Source organism: Lytechinus variegatus, chromosome 14 (assembly GCF_018143015.1).
Source record: "Lytechinus variegatus isolate NC3 chromosome 14, Lvar_3.0, whole genome shotgun sequence".
Lineage (NCBI taxonomy): Eukaryota > Metazoa > Echinodermata > Echinoidea > Temnopleuroida > Toxopneustidae > Lytechinus > Lytechinus variegatus.
Genome location: NC_054753.1, coordinates 28,670,792 through 28,696,938, shown reverse-complemented (window position 1 = coordinate 28,696,938; position 26,147 = coordinate 28,670,792). Strand labels below are relative to the sequence as shown.

At 36.3% G+C, this 26,147-nt stretch overlaps 1 protein-coding gene across 1 annotated transcript; it reads right to left on the bottom strand.

Moving 5' to 3' along the window:
* Nucleotides 1–1,366: 1,366 nt before the first annotated feature.
* On the bottom strand, nucleotides 1,367–26,137 carry LOC121427423 (6-phosphogluconate dehydrogenase, decarboxylating-like). Its single transcript, XM_041623813.1, has 14 exons — nucleotides 26,035–26,137; nucleotides 19,918–19,951; nucleotides 19,561–19,602; nucleotides 18,792–18,971; nucleotides 14,901–14,966; nucleotides 11,702–11,887; nucleotides 9,593–9,727; nucleotides 8,943–9,068; nucleotides 7,483–7,546; nucleotides 6,382–6,512; nucleotides 5,475–5,608; nucleotides 3,387–3,486; nucleotides 2,725–2,847; nucleotides 1,367–2,263 (listed from the first exon to the last, which is right to left on the bottom strand). Exons 1-14 carry the CDS (start codon nucleotides 26,046–26,048, stop codon nucleotides 2,144–2,146), a joined length of 1,455 nt encoding a protein of 484 aa, XP_041479747.1. The 5' UTR covers nucleotides 26,049–26,137; the 3' UTR covers nucleotides 1,367–2,143.
* Nucleotides 26,138–26,147: the final 10 nt, after the last annotated feature.

Here is a 26,147-nt window from a genome sequence, read left to right as displayed (position 1 = left end):
TAAATCATAAATTCCAGCTAGACTCTGATTTATTTCCATAAGCATCGGGAGAGTACTAAAATATAATACAATCAAAACAGTGTAGTATTTGGTCTTGTAATACTTGTGCTAATATAGGAACAACAGAGTGGCTGTGAAGAAAATAAATCATAATTCTAATTAATTTGACGTATTCATATCAATTACACTATCATTTTGCATAGGACAGTAACTTGTTTTATAGCACTATAGTACTGATGACAAAAAACAATACAGCCTTAATAGAAAACGATGTAGTCAGTGAGAGGCAGGCAATTTGAAACTGATCAAATATTAGCATTAAAGAAAATTATTGACGTCTAGTTACATTGTTACTATAGAATTTGATGTTCTAATTAAGCAAAAACAACCAAATTATTCTAACAGATAAAATTTGATGTTCTAATGTAAAAAACAACCAATTTATCTTACATGTACATGATCTGAGTTGACTTTCAAGATGAGTTTTGGTTTACTTGGTAATAAAACAAGCAACATTTTCATTTAATTCCTCAATACAAAAAAATACCATTCAGTATGAAAATGATACAGCACTATGTACATGTATACAGTCTAAGCAGGACAATGTCAGCAATCTTTGCAGCCTAGAATATGGTAGTTGTTCAGTAATGCAAGATGATTGATCAGATCTATTCTTGTTTAATCACAAGATTTTCAGTTTCTTTCTCATTTCGCACATCCACTCATTTTTATGAGACTTCAAGTATACCAACACATGCAACCCTGTGTTTACCGGTGTACCAAACATGATTTGCATGTTATTCACATTTTCCTTCAAGGAAATTTAAATAGAATTATCAAATGTTAACATTGAAGGGGGAAAAATGAAACTAGATGACATGCAGCATACTGTTAGTTAAGTCAAGTGGAATGTAAGTCGGCTCTGCCAATAAATGTATTATTCACTCACAAAAATAACCCATTATTGTTAAGCTCATAAAATACAATAGTATGATGTATTGTATTTGTATCGAGAGGACAAGAATGCAGTGAAATTACCTATACCATTCCAGAATATGTGATTTTATTATGTTATCTTTTTCTAATAGTTGGACAGACATGTTTCTCCCTTCCAATGAATGAAATAATCTGAAAAATGAGATGAAGAAAGATTGAATTTTAAATCCTCATGATTGAAAAATGTTTCAGTGACCGACAAGAAGTAGCCTACCAGTACTGCGATTATTGAGCAGAATTAAGCTCATGTATCTCTGTTTAAAGTCAGCATAACATTTCATGCACACATAGTCTGACTAGAATTGCATCAAGGAACAAGCAAATTTATACATAAAATAATCTTCCACTAGAAAGCCTTTTTAATCTATCTAAGAAAAAACATCTCATCAAATTTTATTATAATAAGCAATTCAGTATTGTAACAAATCTAAAGTGAACCATGTTCCCGGATGTTTGTGAAACTGGACTAGCATGAAACAAAATACGAACATCGTAAATAAATACGGTTAAACCAAATAATACACCGACTACTAAGCTAACGTTAAGCACCACTCATATGCCATCTGTTATCTCGTATAGAAAATGTGCTTTGCAATTTCATACAAAGTCTTCTAGAAGTATATTGAATTAATCTTTTTTTATATCTCTGTAGTATAAAATTATATAACATCCATTTTTTAAGAAAACAATACTTAAGTTCTAAGTCAGCTTAAGTACTTCCAACAAGCACGCCTCCCCTCCTTTCCTGGCAAGGCCAAGTTTTGTGCACTGGTACACATAGATTTATATGTCCCTTAATATAGGCCCTGTAGCATAAACATGACTATCATGACATCTATGCTTTCCACTTGTAATTTTGAAAAAAATCATTCATTTTTACTGGCTATTTTGCATTTTTACCATGGTAATTAACATTGTCGTTACCATAATAGCAACTTTTATGCAGCCAAATAATCCCTCTAAAAGTACCATGTGATATAATATTATCTAGAGTTTTGATTTAAAAGAAGTAGACTTGGAAGTGATGTCACATCCTTCAGTGTATGATGAAAAAATTATCAAAATCAGTTGTTTTTGGAGATGCCACCATATGGTTGGGAGGAGAGCGTGCTTGTTGATGATGTACTGCTTGAGTGGAAGAAGGACTCTAGGCATTGTAAGTACTAGATGAAACGTTTCCTCCATGACCAGTCCAGTTGGTGTGAACAAACTTGCCCGGGTCGGAGAGGAGCTCATAGGTGTGCGCACCGAAGTAGTCACGCTGAGCCTGAAAAATGACATAACATCATCATAATAGTCATAAAAATACTCAAAATAACAACCGCTATCATCATCATCATAATCACTTTAACATTAGCTTTGTCAACATCACCATCATCATCATCATCAATGCTATCGTCAACAATTATCAACATCGTTATCTTCATTATCACTACTATCATTTTTGTCATTTCGATTGTCAAAAAAAATTAAACTAGTAACATCATCATCATCGTTGTCATTGTCATCACCACCACCATCATCATAATCATAACCAATCATCAACATCGTTATCAACGTCGTCATCATCATCATCATAATCATCACCGATCATCAACATCGTCATCAACGTCGTCATCATCATCATCACCATCATCACCATCATCATCATCACCGTGACAATCATGAATTTTGGTGCAACTGGTTCAAGCAAATTTTATCCACTCCCTTTACCTTAGGAAAACTAACCTGTATAAGATTGGCTGGAAGACGAGCTGAACGGTAGCCATCATAGAAGGCCAAGGCGGTGCTGAAAGCTGGGGTCGGAACTCCGACAGTAACTGCTGTTGCTAGAACCTTTCGCCATGATGCCTGTTCAATGGATTTAGAAAACGGGCATCATGAAAAATAATTGATTAGTATCAGTGATTATGAAATCATTAATTCAAACAAGTGGAACACCTCTGGCAGTCTCACATGCATACATGTACTTGACTTGATATAATATGTCCATTTATATAGTGCAGTTACTATGTGCATATACTCAACTGCTCCTCGATACTTGGTATCATATTATCACCCCAGCCATAGCTCAGCTGCCATATTAATAGGCGCCATATCAATATAGAAGCAGTGCTGTCTCTGAAAACAACTAAGATGACTAATTCCCCTCCCCCCCAAAAAAACACACAAAATAAACCCCCAAAACAACAACAAAATATACATTTCATTGATAACAAAATACTAATTTTGTTTACCACAAATTACATCTGACCCTGATCATGTGATCTGAAACTTGTACAAGATGTTCAGTGATATTTAATTACCCTCCTAATGTCAAAGTTGCACGAAGTACATCCATATACTTACAAAGTTTTGATGACATAATTTCAAAAACTTTGTATACTGACCTGGCATTTGTGGATAGCATTCTTGAAGAAGTCATCGAGTAGGAGATTGGTCAGGTTAGGATTCTTCTCAAATGCAGCCTTGATGTTGCCCAAGAACGCACTGAAAAGGAACAACCAAAATACTTTAAAACTGTGTCTTGTGTGACCACTTGCATCTATGCATACCTATGAATGTTCAAAGCATGTCTAAGCATTCCTCTTGACAGGGAATCAGCAAAGAGGTACCAAAATGCTTATTTCTAAGATTTGTTGACCCATATCTACTTATTTCGGCAAAGTCAAAAAGGATAAAGAGCTCTCAAAACTTTTGTCACTGTTACAATTATTATCCCTTTTTAACTGTGGGGGGGGGGGGGGGGGTCAATGTGACACCCCCCCCTCTCTACAAATTTAGTCACTTCCCAACCATGTACAATACTTTACCACATTGCTCACCAACTTTTTTTTTCAAGTTTTGCACATACAATGTACATCTTTTGAGACCAAGTTGTGACACTTGGGTACGTGGTTCCAAAATTATGCAACATTTATTAAGTCCATGTCAATCCCAAAATTACTCAAAACAATTCATGGGGGGGGGGGGTAATGGGGAGTAGCCTTTTATGCAAGTGGTCATCAAAGCAAGTCTGACTGTACCATGTCCAGAATATGGAAGATGCTTTTCTTCCACTAAAAAGGGAAAATTTATTTTGATTTAGCCATTTCTAGCATTCTTAATGGTGTACTGGATATTTACTAAAAACAAGTGGAATGCTTCTGGCCGTCTCACCTGCATCACGCAGTTCAATATAGTAGCAGTGCTGACTTTGCATACTACTCTAACTCGCACAAGATGTTCAGTGATACATGGTTACTCTTATGTCCTCTTTTTATGAACTAGACCAATAAACTTACAGAGATATGATGGTTATTCAACAAAAAACCCCAACATGGCCAAAGTTCATTGACCTTACATGACCTTTGACCTTGATCATGTGACCTGAAACTGGAACAGGATGTTCAGTGATACTTGATTACTCTTATGTACAAGTTTCATAAATCAGATCCATAAACTTTCAAAGTTATGATGGTAATTCAACAGATACACCCAATTCGGCTAAAGTTCATTGACCTTTGACCTTGGACATGTGACCTGAAACAAGCACAGGATGTTCAGTGATACTTGGTTACTCTAATGTCCAAGTTTAACGAACTAGACTAATAAACTTTCAAAGTTATGATGGTAATTCAACAGATACCCGATTCGGCCAAAGTTCATTGACCCTAAATGACCTTTGACCTTAATCATGAGACCTGAAACTTGCACAAAATGTTCAGTGATGCTTGATTACTATTATGTCCAAGTTTCATGAATAAGATCCATAAACTTTCAAAGTTATGATGGGAATTCAACAGATATCCCCAATTCGGCCAAAGTTCATTGACCCTAAATGACCTTTGACCTTGATCATGTGACCTGAAACTTGCACAAAATGTTCAGTGATGCTTGATTACTATTATGTCCAAGTTTCATGAATCAGATCCATAAACTTTCAAAGTTATGATGGGAATTCAACAGATATCCCCAATTTGTCCAAAGTTCATTGACCCTAAATGACCTTTGACCTTGGTCATGTGATGTGAAACTCATGCAGGATGTTCATTGATACTTGATTAACCTTATGTCCAAGTTTCATGAACTAGGTCCATATATTTTCTAAGTTATGATGACATTTCAAAAACTTAACCTCAGGTTAAGATTTCGATGTTGATTCCTCCAACATGGTCTAAGTTCATTGACCCTAAATGACCTTTGACCTTGGTCATGTGACATGAAACTCTAATAGGATGTTCAGTAATACTTGATTAACCTTATGGCCAAGTTTTATTAACTAGGTCCATATACTTTCTAAGTTATGATGTCATTTCAAAAACTTAACCTCAGGTTAAGATTTGATGTTGACGCCGCCGCCGCCGCCGCCGTCGCCGTCGCCGTCGGAAAAGCGGCGCCTATAGTCTCACTTTGCTTCGCAGGTGAGACAAAAACCTTTCCAGGCAACTGTCGGTATAAAATAATCAAGACATCTTGACCATACAACATGCACTTACCTACGGATGATACAACCTCCCCTCCACATCAGAGCAATGCCTCCATAGTTGAGTTTCCAGTTATAGATCTTAGCTGCCTCTCTCAGCAACATGAATCCCTGAGCGTATGATACGATCTTTGATGCATAGAGGGCCTGAAGATAGAGAATAGAAAAACATGTAAAGGAGGTTAATTTATCTGAACCCACCATTAGAGATCTTAGCTGCCTTTCTCATCAATATGAATCCCTGGGTGTATTCACGATCTGTGATGCCTAGATCAGGGGAGCGTTTCATAAAAGGACTTGTCGGACGTTTTATCCGACAAATCCCATTTTATCAGACAGTTACCATAGTAACAGTACCTCTCAGCCAATCAGCATCAGAGAAAGATATCAGATCTGACAACTTGTCGGATGAAAATGTTGATGAAACACTCCCCAGAGCCTGTAGGTACAGAATGGACAAATCATGCAATACTAATACACAGTCCCACATGTGAAAAGATGTGTTAGCAGTCATCCATGTACTTGCTTTTTTTTACAGCTTTTTCAGCTGAAATTTTAAGCGTTCAATAAAGTTAGGTTGATGTAAATTGAAAATGATTATTTTTGTGCTGGGGGGGGGGGGGGGTGGACTTAACATTTCATACCACCTTCTTTAAGAAAACAATTTTTATTCATCATGTTCAATTCAAAAATCAAAACTCACAGAATTTATATTTCATGATAATGAGGGAGCTGCTTACCTATTACATCATAAATTAAAATCTTTGAAATTTCATCAATTTCTTATTCTCTGAAGGATTTTCATCAAACCTTTACCAATATCATTCTCCAATTTTTCTTCTTTTATTGTAACCAATTAATCATCAGGTAGGAGATTGGGATAGTAAGGGAAAGACATTCAAAAGTAGTTAAGTACGTACCTGTCTGATGTCTTCAATGAACTGTTTCTTGTCTCCTGTGAATGGTGCGGCAGCAGGTCCCTCGAGCTGCTTGCTGGCCTCCACTCTCTCATCCTTGATAGCAGAGAGACAGCGAGCAAACACAGCCTCGCCTATTAAAAACAAATAACATTAATGTCAAATTTGATGGTGGATGGATAGGAAAATCAAAATGATGCTGGAAGTTACGTTTATCATACTGAAGACTTCTGCAGATGCAACAAACATATATATATATATATACTTCTGGATCCTCGCTCTCTCCTCCCTGTTGGCAGATAGACAGCGGGCAAACATAACCTCACCTATTAACACAACTACGATGTTAATAATTGTAAAATTTGATGACAAAGAGCATCGTAAATTATCAGGGTTTCCACAGAACTTTCACAGAAAATTTCATGACTAAATTGACTTCCTGTGACATCCCGGGAGTTATGTAAAATTTAGGATGTCACAAAACTGGGAAAAATGGAAATCATGGACACCGATTATAATAGCAGAGTATGAGAGTTGCGAGACACAACAAACTGGAAAGCTGCCATAGCCAGGAGGTAAATGCAATTTCATGACTTTTCACAAATTTTCCAATACCCTGACTTTTCCCCGACTTTCCATGACCACAAATTTTTCCAGGATTTTCCATAACTGTGGGAACTCTGATTATTGCAGAATAACTCAAATACACTTCTATGAGTCAGTATCTTCAACATCTTAGAACATAATACTACAAGTCTTTTGTAAAGGCTCTACCAACTCGAGCAATAGGTACATGGATGAACTGTACTAGTTTTGCAATTTTCCCTATTGCTTTTTCTATCTCTGTCTCCCATTTTGCTCTCTCCCTTTTCCCTGTGGTTTTTTTTTCTCCCCTAACCTGTTCATTATTTTTTCTACTTAGATTGAAATTTTGTTTATGTTTCATGTTAAATATTGCATGAAAATCCAAAAATCCATAGGATTTCTGTAGATTGATGTTTCATTGTCATTTGTAAAAGACTTGCTAAAAAGCGGACCTTTTTTATGGAAGTTTTCTGTGAATGAATAAATTCAATCAATCAATCAATAAAAAAACAGACTTACCGATGAGCGTAACAGGCATACCATAATCCAGAGCAGAAATAGCTGTCCACTTTCCTGTGCCTTTCTGTGGGGTAGAATATGAAATGACACAAAAATATTAAAGGATAATTGGCTAGAAACGCATCATTATTTGTTTATGAAGTCCCATGGTAACAATATTTGTAGGGCTGCTGCAATTGGGTTACATAAAATTGGAAAAATTTGAAAATATCTTGATAGGTAAACAACAGAAAAGTTAGTACATGCCTTCATCTTAAGTCACTTAGATAATAATAGTTTACTATTTGGAATACAGGAATCGCTTCTTGACAAATTACAACATATCCAAAATTCTGCTGCAAGACTTATAACTCAAAAAGGAAAATTTGAACACATCTCCCCTATCTTATCTGACCTTCATTGGCTACCCATTCGATCAAGGATCAAATATAAACTTATCATTTCAACATTCAAATGTATTCATGGTATTGCCCCTGCTTATCTTATCTCCGTTCTGGCTCACAAAATCTTCTCTCTGAAATTACTATCAAGACCAAATCATATGGGGATCGGGCTTTCCAGAAAGCTGCACCAGCACAATGGAATTCTCTTCCATCGACATTAAGAAATATTACCCAGCTTGAGAAATTAAAAACCCACCTCTTTCAGAATGTTTGATTTAGTCACTCGCGCATAGAGACCTGTAGGTGTTATGCGTATTTAAGAAATGTACTATTATTATTATTATTATTATTTTTCATACCAGTACATGGCTGGAATCATTCCAAGGCATTGGCTGCGGATGCCCTGTTGACTGGCCTTGGTACCCTTCCCATTCACCATAAAGATTTGTTGTGCCCTTTATTCCCATTCGTGCTGGAATCTAGATATGTACCCTATGGAAGAGCAGCCTTGCCGTTTAGATGTTGACATTAAAGCCCAGCAGTTGTTGTTCATGCAGTTGTGCTCAACAGTAAGTGAACCCACCACAAAGCGTAGTTCTCCATGCCAAGTGTTGAACGTAGATTAAACACTATAATGTCCGGCGAGCCCAGCAAGACAAACTTTGTTGGATGTAATATTTCATCATCTGACTTCACAATGAAGTATCTAAAACATTGCAGAACCTGAACACTGTATATACATGTATGTTCTAGTGGGGTTCCCAAACTTTTGAGCACGACTGTATATGGATGACACAACCTACATGTATATGACAGCGTGATTGGATATATACATGTATCATTGAAGTACGCTGCTGTTGCATATTTTGGTATAAATTGACCTTGAGACATTCCCCCAAAATAATGTAAAACATTCTCACCCTGAGTTTCTCTCACTGAATTCTTGTGTCTGGATTTATCATTTTCTATTTCCATAATTTTGCCAGAAATTTCAAAACAGGTTAGAACCCGAGCAATACATATACACTCAAAGTATATACTGTACTTCTATAAAGGTCAAAGGCTATAGTCAATTACCTGTCCAGCCCTGTCCCTGATCTTCTCAACGAGATACGCTCCATCTGCATCCTTGAAAGCCAAGATATCCTTGGTGATCTCAATCAAGAATGAATCAAGCTCTCCTTTGTTCCAGTCTTCAAATACCTGATAAAAACAAAGATTTTGGAAATTTTGTAAAATGGTGTATAATCATCATCTATGATCGCCCGCCCGAAATCCAACAATAATTCGGCCCAAATATCAATTTTGAGATTTTTAGCCAGCTTGACAGAGCACATCCTAAGCTTTAAAATTGATAACATGACACGCCTAGTGCATCTTTCATCAGGTTATAATCCTTTATAAATACTGATTTCTATGATTCCCATAGGCTTTGCACATGTGATTACCCAGTTATAGATTCATGCTCACCTTGCTCATTTCATCACATGACATGCCGAGTACATCCTTCTTCAGGTTATAATCCTTAATATCCACTGAATTCTATGATTCCCATAGGCTTTGTACATATGATTACCCAGTTATAGTCAGGAATATATTACTGTAACATGACATGCCTAGTACATCGTTGATCAGGTTATAATCCTTTATAACAACTGAATTCTGTGACTCCCATAGGCTTTGTACATTGATTACCCAGCTATAGTAAGGAATAGATAACTACTCACCTGGCTCATTTCACCACATGACATGCCTAGTACATCCTTCATCAGGTTATAGGCCTCACAGATCAGCTGCATATCACCGTACTCAATACCATTGTGTACCATCTTCACGTAGTGACCGGCTCCGTCCTCACCAACCTAAGAGTACAGGAGAAAATCACAGACAGTGAATTTATGTTTATGATGACTGTTGAAAGGTCAAGTCCACCTCAGAAAAATGTTAATTTGAATCAATAGAGAAAAATCAGATGAGCACAATGCTGAAAATTTCATCAAAATCGGATGTAAAATAAGAAAGTTATGACATTTCAAAGTTTTGCTTATTTTTAACAAAATAGTTATATGAACGAGCCAGTTATATCCAAATGAGAGAGTCGATGATGTCACTCACTCACGATTTCTTTATGAATTTGATGATTAGGACCTCCTTGCCTGAAGCACAAAATGTTAAAATAATGGAATTCCACGTGTTCAGGGAGGAATAAATCTTCATTTCAAATGACAATGATGAGAAAATCAAAATATTTCATATTTCAATCAGTAAAAAACAAAAGAAATAGTGACATCATCGACCCTCTCATTTGGATGTAACTGGCTCGTTCATATAACTGTTTTGTGAAATGAAGCAATACTTTAAAATGTCATAACTTTCTTATTTTACATTCGATTTTGATGAAATTTTCAGTGTTATGCTCGTTGAATTTTTCTTTTTTTATTCAAATAAAGTGTTTGTTGGGGTGGACTTGTCCTTTAAAGATGAAGTTCAGCCATACAAAGAATTTGAATGAATATGGAAAAAAATCAAACAAGCATAACCTGGAAAGTTTCACTACATTCAGTAAGATAATAAAAGAAAATTACGACACTTGAAAGTTTTGCTTCCTTCCTCAAAACAGTGTACATATAAATGCTCATCCTGGTCAAGAAGTAAATGAGAGAACCGATGATGTGATGGCAGATAGGCTACAAAGATATTTTTATTTATAGCACATGTTTCATTGAAAAACTACTTATATATGTCCAAGAAAAACATAAACACTGCTCATTTTTAGACCTGTTATCACTACAGCAGGTTTGAATGTTGTGTGGCGAGATTCGCAACTGATCACTTTTAAAAGATCGAATTCTGTCTTCTATTTTTTTCTCATTTTCATATGGTTTTATGTCCTTATAAATGTACTCCTCCAGAATCATATATAATATTAAAGTTCTTTACAAAGAGAAAGTTTTTTTAAAACAATAAGGTTAAAAGCATGACTGGATTTGAAAGAATTCTAAAGGCCACCGCACACCTTACGACTGTTCGCGATCCGATTTTGGAACAAATCGCATTTTGCTCATTTTCTGAAAATGTGAATGAAACAATTCATTTTATTTGAGGTTAAAATTAATTGAAAGAATATTAATATAATCGTTTTTAATAATTGCAAGCCTTTATTTTAGAGTAAAGGTCAAGTTAGTTTCAAATCGTAGCCAATCGTCCAACTGCTATGACGTCATTACGACTACATATTAAATTTGCTTTTATTACAAGAAGGATGGTAGCATAATAAAAGATTTGAACATGGGTATTCCTACGATGATTTCGAACATTACACAGTAAGATATTCCAAGTCTCAGTACTAGCATCAAATATTACTACCATTTTATTCTGAAATTGAGTAGCAGAGTAATCGTAAGGTGTGTGGTTGCCTTAAAGGTAAATGCCAGTTCCGGTAACGATATCAAAATGAGTTCGTACAGAATCAAATGAAATGACCACCAAAGTGTCTGTTTGTATAAATAAAGAATACGTGCCAAAGGATTCTGGAAGAAATTGTGTAATTGCTGAGAAATTAGAAAAATAAGCACAGGATTCGGGTCAAGCGTCAGGCACGATATTCAAAACAATAATGATTCACTGTCCAACGTGCGCTTATCTGTGTTGGTGATCTTCAGAGTGAATATTTTTCAGCGTAGATTTCAAGTTTTCACAAAGTTCAGTTTGTGACTGTACCAGATCTAGATCCTCGATGATATACTGACAATTAAGCCTGGTTTTACAGACTTTCTCATGAAATCAGTGTTTACTGCAACTACTGGCATTTCTCTTTAACTTGCAGCGGTACTTACCCAATCGCAGCATGGCTCGGTGCCCACCTTGGCGGAGATTCCCTGAAAGATGTCCTTGATGAAGGGCCATGCTTTCGGGGAGCCTCCAGGCATGAGAGAGGGACCATAGCGGGCACCGTCTTCTCCTCCACTTACACCGCTACCAACAAACAGCAAGCCCTTCTCTTCCAGAGCCTTCACTCTCCTCTGCAAACAACAACATTTAAACATGGAAGTTACAAAGTAATGGGTCTGAAAAGAGTTGATGAAAATAAATGGTGACATTGTTTAAAGGGATCACGCATACAATGTTCGAAGATGCTAGTGGCCCTTGCAATAGATTGCTTGTATAATGAAGCTACATGTATAAGCAAATACAATACAGAACAGTACTGGAGCTTGGGAGTGGTTTAGGATGAATTGGTTTAGCAGTATGTGACCTTTGCCAACCTGTGACCTACACATTTTCTGATTGCTATGATGATATCATGGACATACTTGAGGAAAATATAACATCCATAGAAACAACTGACAACAGATGTACCAGAGAAATGCAGGGATACCTAGGTCTGTTACTGAACATTGCAATGACCAAGATAACCATAGAACTTCACAGACAAGTCCACTTAGGACTTGATGTGCTGTGATGTGCTGTGTTGAAAAGGAAAATGGATTGGAACAACACAGACTTGAGGAACAGGATCCAAATCAAATTCCTGCTTCAAAGACTGAGGTTTCTGTATGTTGTATCAATTGGGAAGACGGGAAGACATTACAACCAACTGGCTTGACAGTAAATTAAGCCGTCATCCTACAATGTAGCTGCAGATGTGACGTATAATTCAAGAATTCAACCAGTCTTGTTCTCGGTCCCCTGCGGTGGACCATCTAATCAGCATAAAGTGCTTACATAGAGCTTTGAGCTCTAAGATTTCAAATTACATTGATCTCTGAGCAACACGTTGTTTTGCCGGGAGGGGTATTTTCTTGTATCTTGAAGTCATAACTTTACATTTTGTTTAACGTTGTTCTTTTCTGCTTGTTTATACAGTTTGATCTATTTTATTACGTTCTGGACCCCTAGGCAGAACAGAGTGGTAATAATTACATGTACCACTCTGAATGAGCAATCCAGCCATTCATATGTATTCATTTTATATTTTATTTTGTATCACATCTGATGTATTTTGCATGTTTTTATGAATGGAAAATAAATACAAAACAATACAATACATACATGTAGCTTCAACCATCCTCTGGAAAAATACATGTACCCGGTACCTATAAATTGTTCCGAGAGAGAATTCATGATTGCTAACTTGGGTTCTACATGTATGGTGGTGGCCTCGACTCACTACAAGACCTGCTCGATACAGATATTAAGACTTAACATGCCATGCACACTACTAAGCCAATGCCACAGTGCTAATCCGATGCTAATCCCCTGTGCCAGCCACAAAACCCCCCTGTGCCACATTGATTTTGGGATCGCGAGTCGTATTCACTCCTTCCAATAGTCATGATTACAATTGCTTGTAACTCTCTAACGATTAGTTTATCCACAAAATATTGTGTAGTAAAGTTGTAGGAAATTTCATACCCCTTATAATGATGTCCTCATTATGTGGATTGGTTATTATCTTTACCGCTAAAATATGAGTTGTATCAAGTAGTTCCATTTTGTGGAGTGTTTTGTATGGATCAAAAACCAAGGTCTCTTCTCTCTCAGAGGCGGAGCCATATCTTGTAAAAAATGTAGAAATACTCAAAAAAGTCGAATGTAAACCGCGTAAGTTTATCTGTCAGAAAGCAGAGTTCACACTGCACAAAATAGTGCTAATTACGGCGTGCATGCGATGCGCAATACAATGCAAAACGGCGTAACAATGATTGTTATTCCGAATGTGCGCAGTCATGCACGAAGCAGGCGAGGGTAGGAAACAATGCAAGCACAAAGCAATCAATAGTGGGCGTGCGAGCACGAGTGTGGCATGTTATAGTAGGATATGTAGCATGCACGAAGCACTCAATGAGTTAAGACTAGTTACGCAAAAAAGATGACCGGTGCAATACACTTTGATATCTGATCAGTAACAAATTTCCATGACCTTGGCACTTCCACTTGAAATAGAATTTGCTTCAGCAAGAAACTGATCCACATTATGCTGCACTCAACCCAGGTGAGGTGAATTGGTACCTGGTACTAATGATGAATGAGGGGGTCGTTTTCCTAGTGAAGAGATTGGGCAATTAATGTTGCTCAAATTTTTCCTTTTTCATGACTTATTAAGAGTAAGGATACTTATAGGAACTAGGGAGTCTTGTTGCATGTGAATTTGCGATCATTATGAATTGAATTTTGTGCATTGACATTGAATTATGGCTGTTAGTCAATTTCTAAGTTTCGTGAAACTCTGGATGCTTCTAATCTGTGTGAATAACATGTATAGCTGGGCAACTAGACTCTAAATAAAGTAAACATGGCAAAAATACTTGGTGTCCTTGTCCAATCAGACTTGAAGATTGTTCCCTCCAAAACTTACCAGCCTTCAGATCCCGATTGCCTTATCCTACACAAAACACCAAATCACTCAGAATAATTGCTCCCTACAATTATACCCCTTTCATAAACCCAATTATGCGGCTAATAGCAGCATAATTTGGTCGTAAAATTGGAGGACCAGAGTTATCCGCATTATTTTGATGCTGCTATTATCCGCATAATAGCAGCATTGGGACAAGATTTTGAGTTTATGAACGCATATCCAAATAATGTGAATAATTGCCATGGTGCGGTCACAAGGTCACCCTTTTCCAACACAACGGCATCGGAGGGAGCGTGTCCAGTTGTCATGACGATTATCCGCCTTTTTCAGGACGGGCGCCCGTAAAAATAATGCGGCTTATTTTCGGAGTTTGTGAACGCAATTTTTATTGAATTATCCGCATTACTCTTAGGCGGCTAATTGGAGGATAGGTTTATGAAAAGGGTATTAGATCAAATGCTAGACACCAAGGTATAAACTTTAGTCCAATGCCACATCTTATCAGCTTATTGAATGAATCGTAAATAATGAAGATACTTTTAGCTGATATGCTCTCTATCATGATCTCTTCCTAAATATTTTGTTTTGATTCATATCCCCCCCCCCCCCCCCTCTCTCCATCCCTCCCTCTTGCTCCCGCTGGCCCCTAGCTTAACACCAGCTTTAATACGCACCTGACTGTCTTGGAATTCAGAGTTTCCACCATCAATGATGATATCACCTTTCTCAAGGAGAGGAACCTATGGAAAGTTAAACAACACAAATAAAAAAAAAAAAAAAAATCCATTTAAGTGAATTTACATTGTACAAGTAACATACATATGTACAGTATAAAGAAAAAACAAAGCATACATGGACAACATACATATATGGCATAAGGAGTGAAAAGAATAAATGAATAAAAAGAATTGTATTTGAACATATAATATTACTCAGAAGATGGCTACTGATTTCTCTTTAAATATAAATTCCAGTTTTGGTAACCATCTCAAAATGACCTTTTTACAGAATATAAAATAATGACTACCCAAGTGTCTGTATGAATAAAAAATATGTGCCAAATGATTCTGGGAGAAATTGTGTAATTGCTGAGAAATAAGCAAAATAAGCACGGATTCGGTCACTTCCGTCAGGTCTTTATTCCAGCAATAATAATACACTGTCTCACGTGTGCCTATCTGGATTGGTGATCTTCAGTGTGAAAGTTCAGTTAATGTAACTGTACGAGATCTACATGTAGATCCTCGATGATATTCTGACACTTACATGTAAGCTTGGTTTTACAGACTTTCTCATGAAATCAAGTGTTTACTGCAACTACTGGCATTTCGCTTTAACTGCTAAATGTGTTCATGCACATGCATAGGTTAATTCAAGCCAATGGTGAAGAATAATCAAATTTGAAATGTCGCAAAATTTGGAGAATCCTTAATTTATTTATCAGTTTATAATTCAAGTGCTTTTTCTTTTAGACAATTTTAATAATCATGTGCAATCTTCTTTTATAAACAGATTTTATAAAATATTACAGATTAACAAGACCCCCCCCCCCCCCACAAAAAAAAAGAAAAGAAAAGGGAGCAAACTACAGGTACCTGTGTGAGAATTTCAGAACAAACTGCAGTGTACATGTATGTATGTGTTTTTCACAATGCAATTATGAATGCTGACTAATGCACGTACATGTAGGGCACACAATTGGCTTGGACAAAGTGGGAATGACACAGCAGAAATAAAGTCACTGATAAACATAAAACTACATGTTCATGAAGCATAATATGCCTACAAGGGATGACTATTTAATTCTTCGGATATCGACCTTTGCTTTTAAAGTGAACTGTGAAATTCTAGACTGCCAAGTAAATAGTCTTGAAATTAAATAACTGTCTACCTTTGTTTGGACAATGCTCTTGAGCAAATTACAAAAAGCTCACTATGGCGTGAAAGGAAACTACATGTGCATGATACAGCAAATACTGTATAAGTTGTCTTGAGGCTCCACATGTTCAAAAATGAGTAAAACCTAAATAATTCTGGGCCCTGTCTTACAAAGAGCTACAGGAAATTTGCAAACAGAGGAAAACACACCAAATTGTCAAGAAATCAATGATTTTATGGATATACATGGTACATTCATATCTAGAAGAATTTTTGACCAAATATGCATTTCATGTTGACTTTGATCATTTGATGGCTTTCCATAGTTGCGATTGAACGGATCGATCGCAACTCTTTGTAAGACTGGCCCCTGGGCCTTGTACAAAGAGTTACAATTGATCTGATCAATCGCAACCATGGACAGCCAGCAACATCAAGATCTATCATGCATGTTTGTTCAAAATAATTTCTAGCTGTGATGTATATTCATGCATTCATCGTTTTAATTCACTGCGCTTCTCTTTGCATAAAAAGGACAGTGTGAAAATTTTTCATAGAAAAAATTATGACACTAATGGATTTCCATAGAGTTACGATTGATCGGATCAATCTTTTGTACAACAGGGCCCAGATCTAACAAGTTAAAAAAGTAAATCAACTGCGTACAGTATGTTCATGATCAATCGATTCTTATACACGTTTTGTAAAAAAAAATCATAGCTCCAGTGTGGGAATGCGAATAGCACCTTCTCGATTTATTTGTCAAATGTCTGAGGGCATTTCAGCAATTATTATGAATCTTTCCTTTTACATTTCACGCTTAAAGGTAAATGCTAGTTTTGGTAACGATATCAAAATGAATTCGTACAGAATCCAATGAAATTACCACCAAAGCGTCTGTTTATATAAATCAAATGCATGTGCCAAAGGATTCTGGAAGAAATTGTGTAATTGCTGAGAAATCAGCAAATAAGCACAGGATTCGGGTAGAGCGTTGGGCCCAACGCCCTAAGCAATAAATACATTGTCCCACGTGCTCTTATCTGTGTTGGGGATCTTCGGTGTGAACATTTTTCAGCGTATATTTCAAGATTTCACAAAGTTCAGTTAATGTAACTGTACCAGATCTACATCCTCAATGATATACTGACAATTAAGCCTTGTTTTACAGACTTTCTCATGAAATCAGTGTTTACTGCAACTACTGGAATTTCTCTTTAAATTAATATACATGTATCACTCATATATGCTGGACTTCCCCCTTTAAGTTGCTGGTACATGCACATTTCTAATTCCAATTACAGGCAGGTACCATGTATGCTGAAACAATTACTGGGTAACCCCAAAATTATAAACACTAACTACATGTATTTCACACAACATGAACAAGGTACATGTATCAAGCAATTTTACAATATATTCTGTACATTGAAATGCCATTCATATCGGCTCTAAGGCCCGTATATACAGTCTACCTCTGTGCTAAAATTATGGGGAGCCAAAAATTATAAAATCTGTTTATATCATAATTGTATATTTCTTATATTTTTTGTTTCATTTTGCTTTCATAATGAAGAAAAATACTTCAGTTATCATTCCCAGACAATTACGAACAATTTGGGTGTCATATGAGTTAATAAATTGAATGTGAATTGTATGAGATTTGTGCTCCAATTGGCTCTTCATAGTTAAACCACAACTTTAAACCAGGGTTTAATTTAAACACAAGTTCAGAATATGGGCCATAGCATTTTCTACTGTAACAGAATTAGGGTTCAATTAAGATTAAATAATGCAAAATTTCTATGAATTCAGAATAACTTGGATAGGGTTGCAAAATCTGATGTACAGTAGGTTTAAAGGTAAATGCTAGTTTTGGTAACGATATCAAAATGAGTTCGTACAGAATCCAATGAAATAACCACCAAGGTGTCTGTTTGTATAAATAAAAAGCATGCGCCAAAGGATTCTGGAAGAAATTGTGTAATTGCTGAGAAATCAGCAAATAAGCACAGGATTCGGGTGGAGCATCGGGCCCGACGCTCTAAGCAATAATTATACATTGTCCCACGTGCGCTTATCTGTGTTGGGGATCTTCGGTGTGAACATTTTTCAGCGTAGATTTCAAGATTCACAAAGTTCAGTTAATGTAACTGTACCAGATCTAGATCCTCGACGATATACTGACAATTAAGCCTTGTTTTAAAGACTTTCTCATGAAATCAGTGTTTACTGCAACTACTGGAATTTCTCTTTAACTTTGGCTCCATGTACACGTAATGTACTGTAAGCATGCCTATTTTGCATGAGAGAAATTGTAATACTGTACGTTGGTGACCATTTTCACAAATACCCTCTTCACAGTAGTTTGGCAGGGTCATGCATCACCGAGCAATCCTTTATTCAAAGTTATCTTCTTTTCCTGTTGCATACAATACAGGGTCTCACTATTTTGCTGTAATACCCAGGCCAGTGATTTCGAACAAAAATATTGTTTTACGAAGCAAGGTCATCAGCTATAGTACAACGGCCTTGCCAATTTACTCGACAGTATATCTAGAAACCACTCTGCATACTGTAAAACAACAATATGTTTTCCGAGGAGACATGTGACACTGACAGACAATGTCAGTATTCTTTTCAGACTAGTACAATATTCTAAAAGTCATAAAAGCAAATGTCCTTACCAGTTTATCGATGAAGGCATCTACAGCACTTCCGGCCTTGACAAGCATCATGACCCGACGAGGTTTCTTGAGTTTGCTGACCATGTCTTCAAGCGACTTGGCTCCTACAACCTTGGTACCCTTGGCTTCATTCTCCAAGAAACGTTCGACCTTCTCGACGGTACGGTTAAAAGCGCATACCTGAATGCATGAAAGATGATTTAACGTTAATTCAGTTTTTTTTTTACTACATTCTCAAAACAAAAATCGACTTCCATTATGATTGAAAAGGGATGATCTGCAGACCACATTCAGAATATGGTCTGTCTGTCGCTTTCTGATATATACTTTCAAAAAAGTTCTCAAATGACCGTTATAGAAAAAAAATGAAGACATTACTGAGAGAGTGCACTGCATGTACATGTAGATATCCCCAAATTTTACCATTCAATATTTTGTTAAGAATCAATGGTTAAAAAAAAAGATTAATCTTTTGTACATTTGAAATCTGAGAAAAATCACAGTATTGACCCTGTACCAAAAATGCTTTAGATGTGCTCCATGTCCCTGTTATGATGTATATTGATTTTCTTTCTTTATTTGAATCAATTAAAATATATTTACGTATATGTGTATCCACCTGGGCTTTACATTTAAAAACTAGTCAGAGTAAAATAAAAATAGCCCCCCCCCAAAAAAAAAAAAAAAAAAAAAAATCAACAGGGTAAAATGGACAGAAATGTTTACATACTAGAAGGAAGTTAAGGAACCTAAAATTATATCAACTTACCACAAAGCCATGATCGTTCATATTGAGGACGAGGTTTTGGCCCTAGAAATGAAGCAAATACAAGAAATATATTATAATAAAAATAATAAACCACATAAAAGTACAATTTGCATGTCAGATTTGGTTGTTGAATGCATACAATATCAAGTAGAATAGTAGCAATCAATTTTGTGCCATTTCTTAATATATTTCTGTTTTCTCATTTACTTTTTCTTTTGGAAGCAATGGATAACAAGTACAGTACATGTTAGATTTCAGAGATGAATTATCAAATTTGGAGAAAATACACTCAATAATTGAGCACATTTTAGACTGGAAATTTTCTTCTTGGGGGAGAAAAAAACGATTTTAACTCACCATGACGGCCAAGCCAATGAGGGCGATATCAGCACTGAAAAAATAAATTAAGAATAATGAAGATAATTTCAATTATTTACACTGGAACCTTTTTTTTTCATCAAAGGATAGTACAAATGTCATGACTGTGGGAGAATTTCAGGGCTTAAAAACTAGCTGGCATTTGGAGAAATTAAGTACTAAATTTGTACAAAATCATATACATTGTATACAAATGTATCAAAAATCCTTGAGTGCTTGATTTCAACTGAAAAACAAAATGTGTTTAATTTCTATGATTAATTTAGTGATATTCTTGATGTGGACTGGTATCATTTAAGCTTTTAAAGATTGATCCAATTGAGTTCTTAACTTCTTCAAATTGCAAATCATTTCTCACAACTCATCACACTTCATAACACAGTATTATTTAAACTTGATGAAATAATTTTTTTTTTCTGAATCATTAAATCAGTTGATATGCACTGCACCTCCAACAAAATGCTCATTTAATTTCTGGAGGGGCATAAACACGCTGCAAGACCAAAGTCTGCATTTTTTAAGCATTATTCAAACTCATCATTAAATAAATCAATTTAAAAGGATTTTTTTTAATGGATGTCTTCCTTTATATCAGCATTGAAAGGAACCAGGAAATGGTCCATTTTCACAGGTGCATGCAGTGAACCTGTTTGGACTGTTTGCTAAAGCACAGTCACAGTACAAGGTGCACCTTGCATGCTAATGAACGAGGCTTCGGATAGCTAGGCGCAATCTTTAATCAGAAAGGATCCATTGCAGATAAATCACTACCGCTTCCAATTTCAGCTGCAATATCTAAATTGGCGACAGGGGTAGTATGAGGAGATGGTGCATTGCTGTTCTGGACAGCGTTATTTGAAGACGAATTCATTTTAATTTTCATGATGGTGGTGTTTAGATGTTGGTATGACAATTTGGAGTGATGCATTCCAGAGAAAACCACATGTACATGTAATGCATATGCCTAACTGTACACTTTATAGGTCAAGTCAACCTCAGAAAAATGTTTATTTAAATCAATAGAGAAAAAATCAGACAAGCACAATGCTGAAAATTTCATCAAAATCGGATGTAAAATAAGAAAGTTATGACATTTCAAAGTTTCGCTTATTTTCAACAAAATAGTTATATGAACGAGCCAGTTACATCCAAATGAGAGAGTCGATGACGTCACTCACTCACTTTCTTATTTTACATCCAATTTTGATGAAATTTTCAGTGTTATGCTTGTTGAATATATTTCTCTTTTTATTCAAATCAAGTTTTTGTTGGGGTGGACTTGTCCTTTAAGGTTTCTTTCGGTCTTTTTTTAAAAATAGTATTCCAAATCATAAATGCATCATTCTTGGCATTCTACCATAGCAAACTGTTCACTACATATACTGTGCATTACCCCACCACTTTCTCCACCCCCCCCCCCTTCCTATACTCCAAGGTACAATGTAGTATACAGTAATGTATACAGGTACAGTGAAGGCAGCTAGTGCCAGCAGCAACCACTAGAATTTACTCGGCACTTTGGACATGCATTAATTCCAAGTGACTTTGAAATTGCAAGAATGCCCTTCAGAAATTAGATTAAAGTCTCCATTAACATGCTGAGCAGCATCATGTACACACCTCCCCCTACTCAAGACTTCGGTAACAGCTGATGCAAGCTCAAATACATGCATGAGAGAATTCGTAATGTTTACAAAGTAGTTGTAGAACCATCCTCCAACCTTGGAGACAGTAATCACATTATAGCTGTGTATTAAAGGTCATACAAAATTAAGGCTTCCATATTCATGAAACATTTCACAAGTTTTCGTGAGATTTACTGAAAAGATACATTTTTCCCCTTTTAGATAAGCTGTACCATATCATGCGAAGTGTGAGAAGAGGGAATAAAGCTCTCCAGAATGTATTTAGGAAACAAAAACCAGAAATATCTATGAAAGTAACTATTTTGCTACTATGACAATATACTGCAATACCTGATTAATAATGAAAAAAATGTGTTAATTAAAGGCTAAAGCATCTATAAGACCAAAGTATGTGTCTAAGTTCTTTCAAACATTTCATTCAGCATTGAGCGAAATCAAAGCAATAAATTGCAGGACTTTTCCCTGATCTATTGCCATGTTTGCTGTTACCATGGCAAAGCAGTACTTAACCCACCACCACAATTGGCAATTTCAATGCTGGTTAGTACTCTGCAGATTACGGTGTTTACTTTTGTATAAAGGAGACTAGAGTTGTCTCCCTCCTAATGTATGCCCCCGTCACACTTATTAAGAATCAACAGGAATCACCCAGCCGGAATGAAAATTTTTCAAAATTCGAGCCACATACGGGAGGAATTTTGAATTGATTAAATTTGTAAAAATGCTGTTTAATGACCTCAATGTTCCTCAGTGACTCCTTGGTGCTGACTGACGTTGCAGCCACAGCTACCAGTGTTTTTATGCGATTCGATTCTCCAACGAAAGCGACTGGAATACTTGGAATGTTATTGAAATGTCGTTAGAATATTTGGAATGCAGTCAGAGTGCTGTTGGACTGCACTTTGAATGCCGTTCGATATTTTTCCAGTTCGAATGCACCTCGAAAGTTTTGAGCATGAGCAAAACATTCGGGCCGGCACAAGAATGGAGACGAATATTTGGAATGCACTCAGAATGCAGTCAGACTTTTTCGAATGCACTTCGAATATCCAGCAATGTGCCAAGAATTTTCATGCCGACGTCATTCCGCCTCTAATGTGACTAGGGTATTACATAAAGGGCAATATTGCGATTTTCAAGATTATTTTTTACCACCAATTGATAATACATATACTTTCTAAACATTGATTTTATAATCACTTTCTCTTTCACTTGAAGAAACTTCCATGGAATTTGTGTTTCAATTGCTTCTTTCTATCATCTATTTTTACATACTGTATAATCAAATTAAAACTGATTTTTCCCAGGGTTTTGACTTCCTCTATTATAAGTCAATTTCTTTCAAAACTATTGATTGCGGACTCTCACAAAGGAAACCACAACCAAACAGTAGAAGTTTAAATTTGGGGGGATTCATGATAACAGGATGCTAATTTCAAAGAAAAGGGTTTAAATGTCTTCCTGGTTGCATGCACTGTACATACATGTACATGTACATGAACTGCATACTTTTTGTAAGGATGGGTTGGCCCAAATAATTTTGAGTGGAATTTGGCAGTCAAATATATTCTAAAAAAACGTGTTAAAAGGGGTGTTTTTTTTTCAGTTTTGGACGCGGGCCGCGCATGTACTTGTTAAAGGTATGAAAAACAAAGACTTTTTTACAAGGGGTAGTTTTGTAGACTGGTCGATTGGTCAATCGCAGGGTCGAACGTATTTAGGGTATGTTGTCTTCCATAGCTTTTTTTAATAGACTATCCAAACGTGTTTAAGTATAGGCCTATGTGTTTTTTTCCCCTAGCTTTTTCCCCGGAGTCATATTCTGGTGAAAACTTGTTTAGGGGCTAAAATGTGTAAATAAAGCCCGCAAAAAACTTGTTTAGGGGGTTATTTTGCACACAGGGAAAAACACTCGTTTAGGAGGTGTTTGGAAATAATTTCACTGTTCTTGTACAAAATCAATCATTAATACTGTATGTGTACCCCGGTAGTCATGACTCCACAATGATATACATGTATGGTGATATGATATGGCAGGCAAACCCGAGTAGAAGACTAGAAGTACATGTACATCAGCAGTAATTAAGCCTATAGTTCTGCGGGGAATGAATAAAGCATCACATCGCAAATTTTGTGTGACAGATATTGAATACATTAATGTATGCAAGACAGAGCTTTACTCCAAGACCAAAAATTTTAAGAGCAAATTTTTTCTGTTACAGTCGATGGTCTCCTGATTTGATGACAATCAGTGCATACAATGTATTTTCCCTTCCAACAACCAGAGTTACCAGACACAATTTTTTATTTTCAACTACATGTAATCTGCATCACTATGAATGCTCAAGTGCTTTAATAAGGACACAGCATTCAGATTGAATAGTTTTTAGCTACCAGTCTGAATTCATCCTACAATGTACATTGCAATCAATGGATATCACCGTTTCCTGCTTGAGCAGTAAAAGACTACAGTCATGGGTCAGTAATTATCGCGGCCATGGTGTTGTTATCATCAATTGAAATGAAAGCAGATTTTTTCCCCTCCTGTAACAGTTGCCGAACAAATATGAGGAAGTGAAGGAATCCATAGTTTGGGTCTATGATAGGAATTTCTTTTCAACTCATTTGCATTTATGCAGCTTAGCATGTACATGTATGTACAGCAGACAAATGCTTTTTCAAAGCAGTAATGTGGGGCTTTACACAGAGTCCTCTTTTAATAGTTGCCTGAATACTTTGTATGGAAACCAAACCTGTATCTATTCCTACATTCAAGTATAGCTCTTGTAACTTTAAGGTACGTAAATTTATCACCAAAATCTGTAAAAAGATTTCAAGCTCCTAAAACACACGTATGTATAAAAGCACAAGAGAAAGCCAGGAAGTCAAATGCCCAATGTTTAGGGAATATCAAACCTATATCCAGCAATAACAAAATATTCTGGTTTCAGCCTACATGTATATTTGTTTAAATTTATACATGTATACCCCAGCAGTGATCCCAATTTCCACTGTATTCAGGAAATAATTTTACTTTTTACAAACTTGAATAACATTTTGGTCATAAGAGAAAAGCTTCGTAATGTACAGTCCTGTGTAAAAATATGCTATGAAAAAGACTTTATGCAGCAGTCTTTCAAAAATGTGGAGCAAATTGTGATGCGATACCAGGAAAATTATTCCCTAGTATTTGAACACCTTGTTTCATAATCTAAATTTCTTAAATATGTCCAAATGGATCTCGCTTTTCATTAATTTAATACAATCGATTGGTACATGTACTCATATTACAAATATTTTTGGATGAAAGAAATTCTGATGCTGCCTCATTGAAGGTACATGTAGAATCAAATTTCATTGATTTCTTGTTAAAATGAGCAAAGCCAACTAAAAATCTCAAAATCTTATAATATCAAATAAACATAAAAATTTCTCTTAACTCTGAAAAAAAAATAGCTATGATCACTGAAGCAATGAAAAATACCCTTCATGGCCAAAATGAAATGAACAACTTATATGCAAGTGATATTGCAGAATTACTAAATATTTAAACTTACGAATTAATTACCTATTATTTTTCTATAAAATAAATTAATATGCTCTGGGTCTCGTAACAAAGATTGATTGATTGTACGCTTGATTTTTACAATTGAATGTAGGCCTATATTGTACTCAATGGAATTAACCGAAGAAAAATGTTCATGGGACTATGATCCCCAGGGTGGGGGGCACTCGACCAAAAAAATGATGGGGGTGTGCCGCGGGCGAGACAAGGAGGGCCTTGGAGCGGGCTTATTGTAAAAAGGAGGGTCCTCGGAACAGGCTTCGGAACTACAAATGTTTGTGAAAACGGGGGTCCTTGGAACGGATCGCCAGAGTGTGAGTGCGCATCCCTATGAAACGGTCATGTGTGCATGATACAACTAGCGTGGCCTCCGCCGGGTGCGCTCGCGGAGAGCCGAAGCGATGGTAGGACAGTGCTCTGCGGCTGCTTTTCACCAAAATTGCAGATCACAGCACTTTTATTATTAAAATTAGCAGATCAATGCGATCGGAACAGCGTAATGAAAAATATGTGAAGCTGGCCCAGATTTTAGTAAAATTTTTACTCTTCAAACCACTCCTCAAGGCTCCTAAGCCAAGGCCAAGCATGGAAGGGAGAATAGCACGTCATAAAACATTCCTACATTTTAATACAAGAATAAATTTACAGCATGATTGCAAGTCATCGCCGCGGCGAATCCACTGGCCTGGGAATTCACAGGATGGAAGGCCAGCGAACCCGTCCACTCATGCACTGATGCAGCAATCCTTGCCAAAGTTCCACACTCCAATCATCAGTTTAATTTTACTATTATTAAAATTGAAATTAACATGCTTCGAGTTGATCTAATCATATTACCCTCCCCCTATTTATCTATTTTCTTGAAATTGATAAAATAGCACTTACACTGGTTCTGCCATGGTTGATTTTGGAGAGATTTCACCGTGGTCACAGTCAAGAAGGAGATACCGGAAGCAAATGAAAGGCGGGGATCCAGAGCGCGAGAATGCACGCGATAT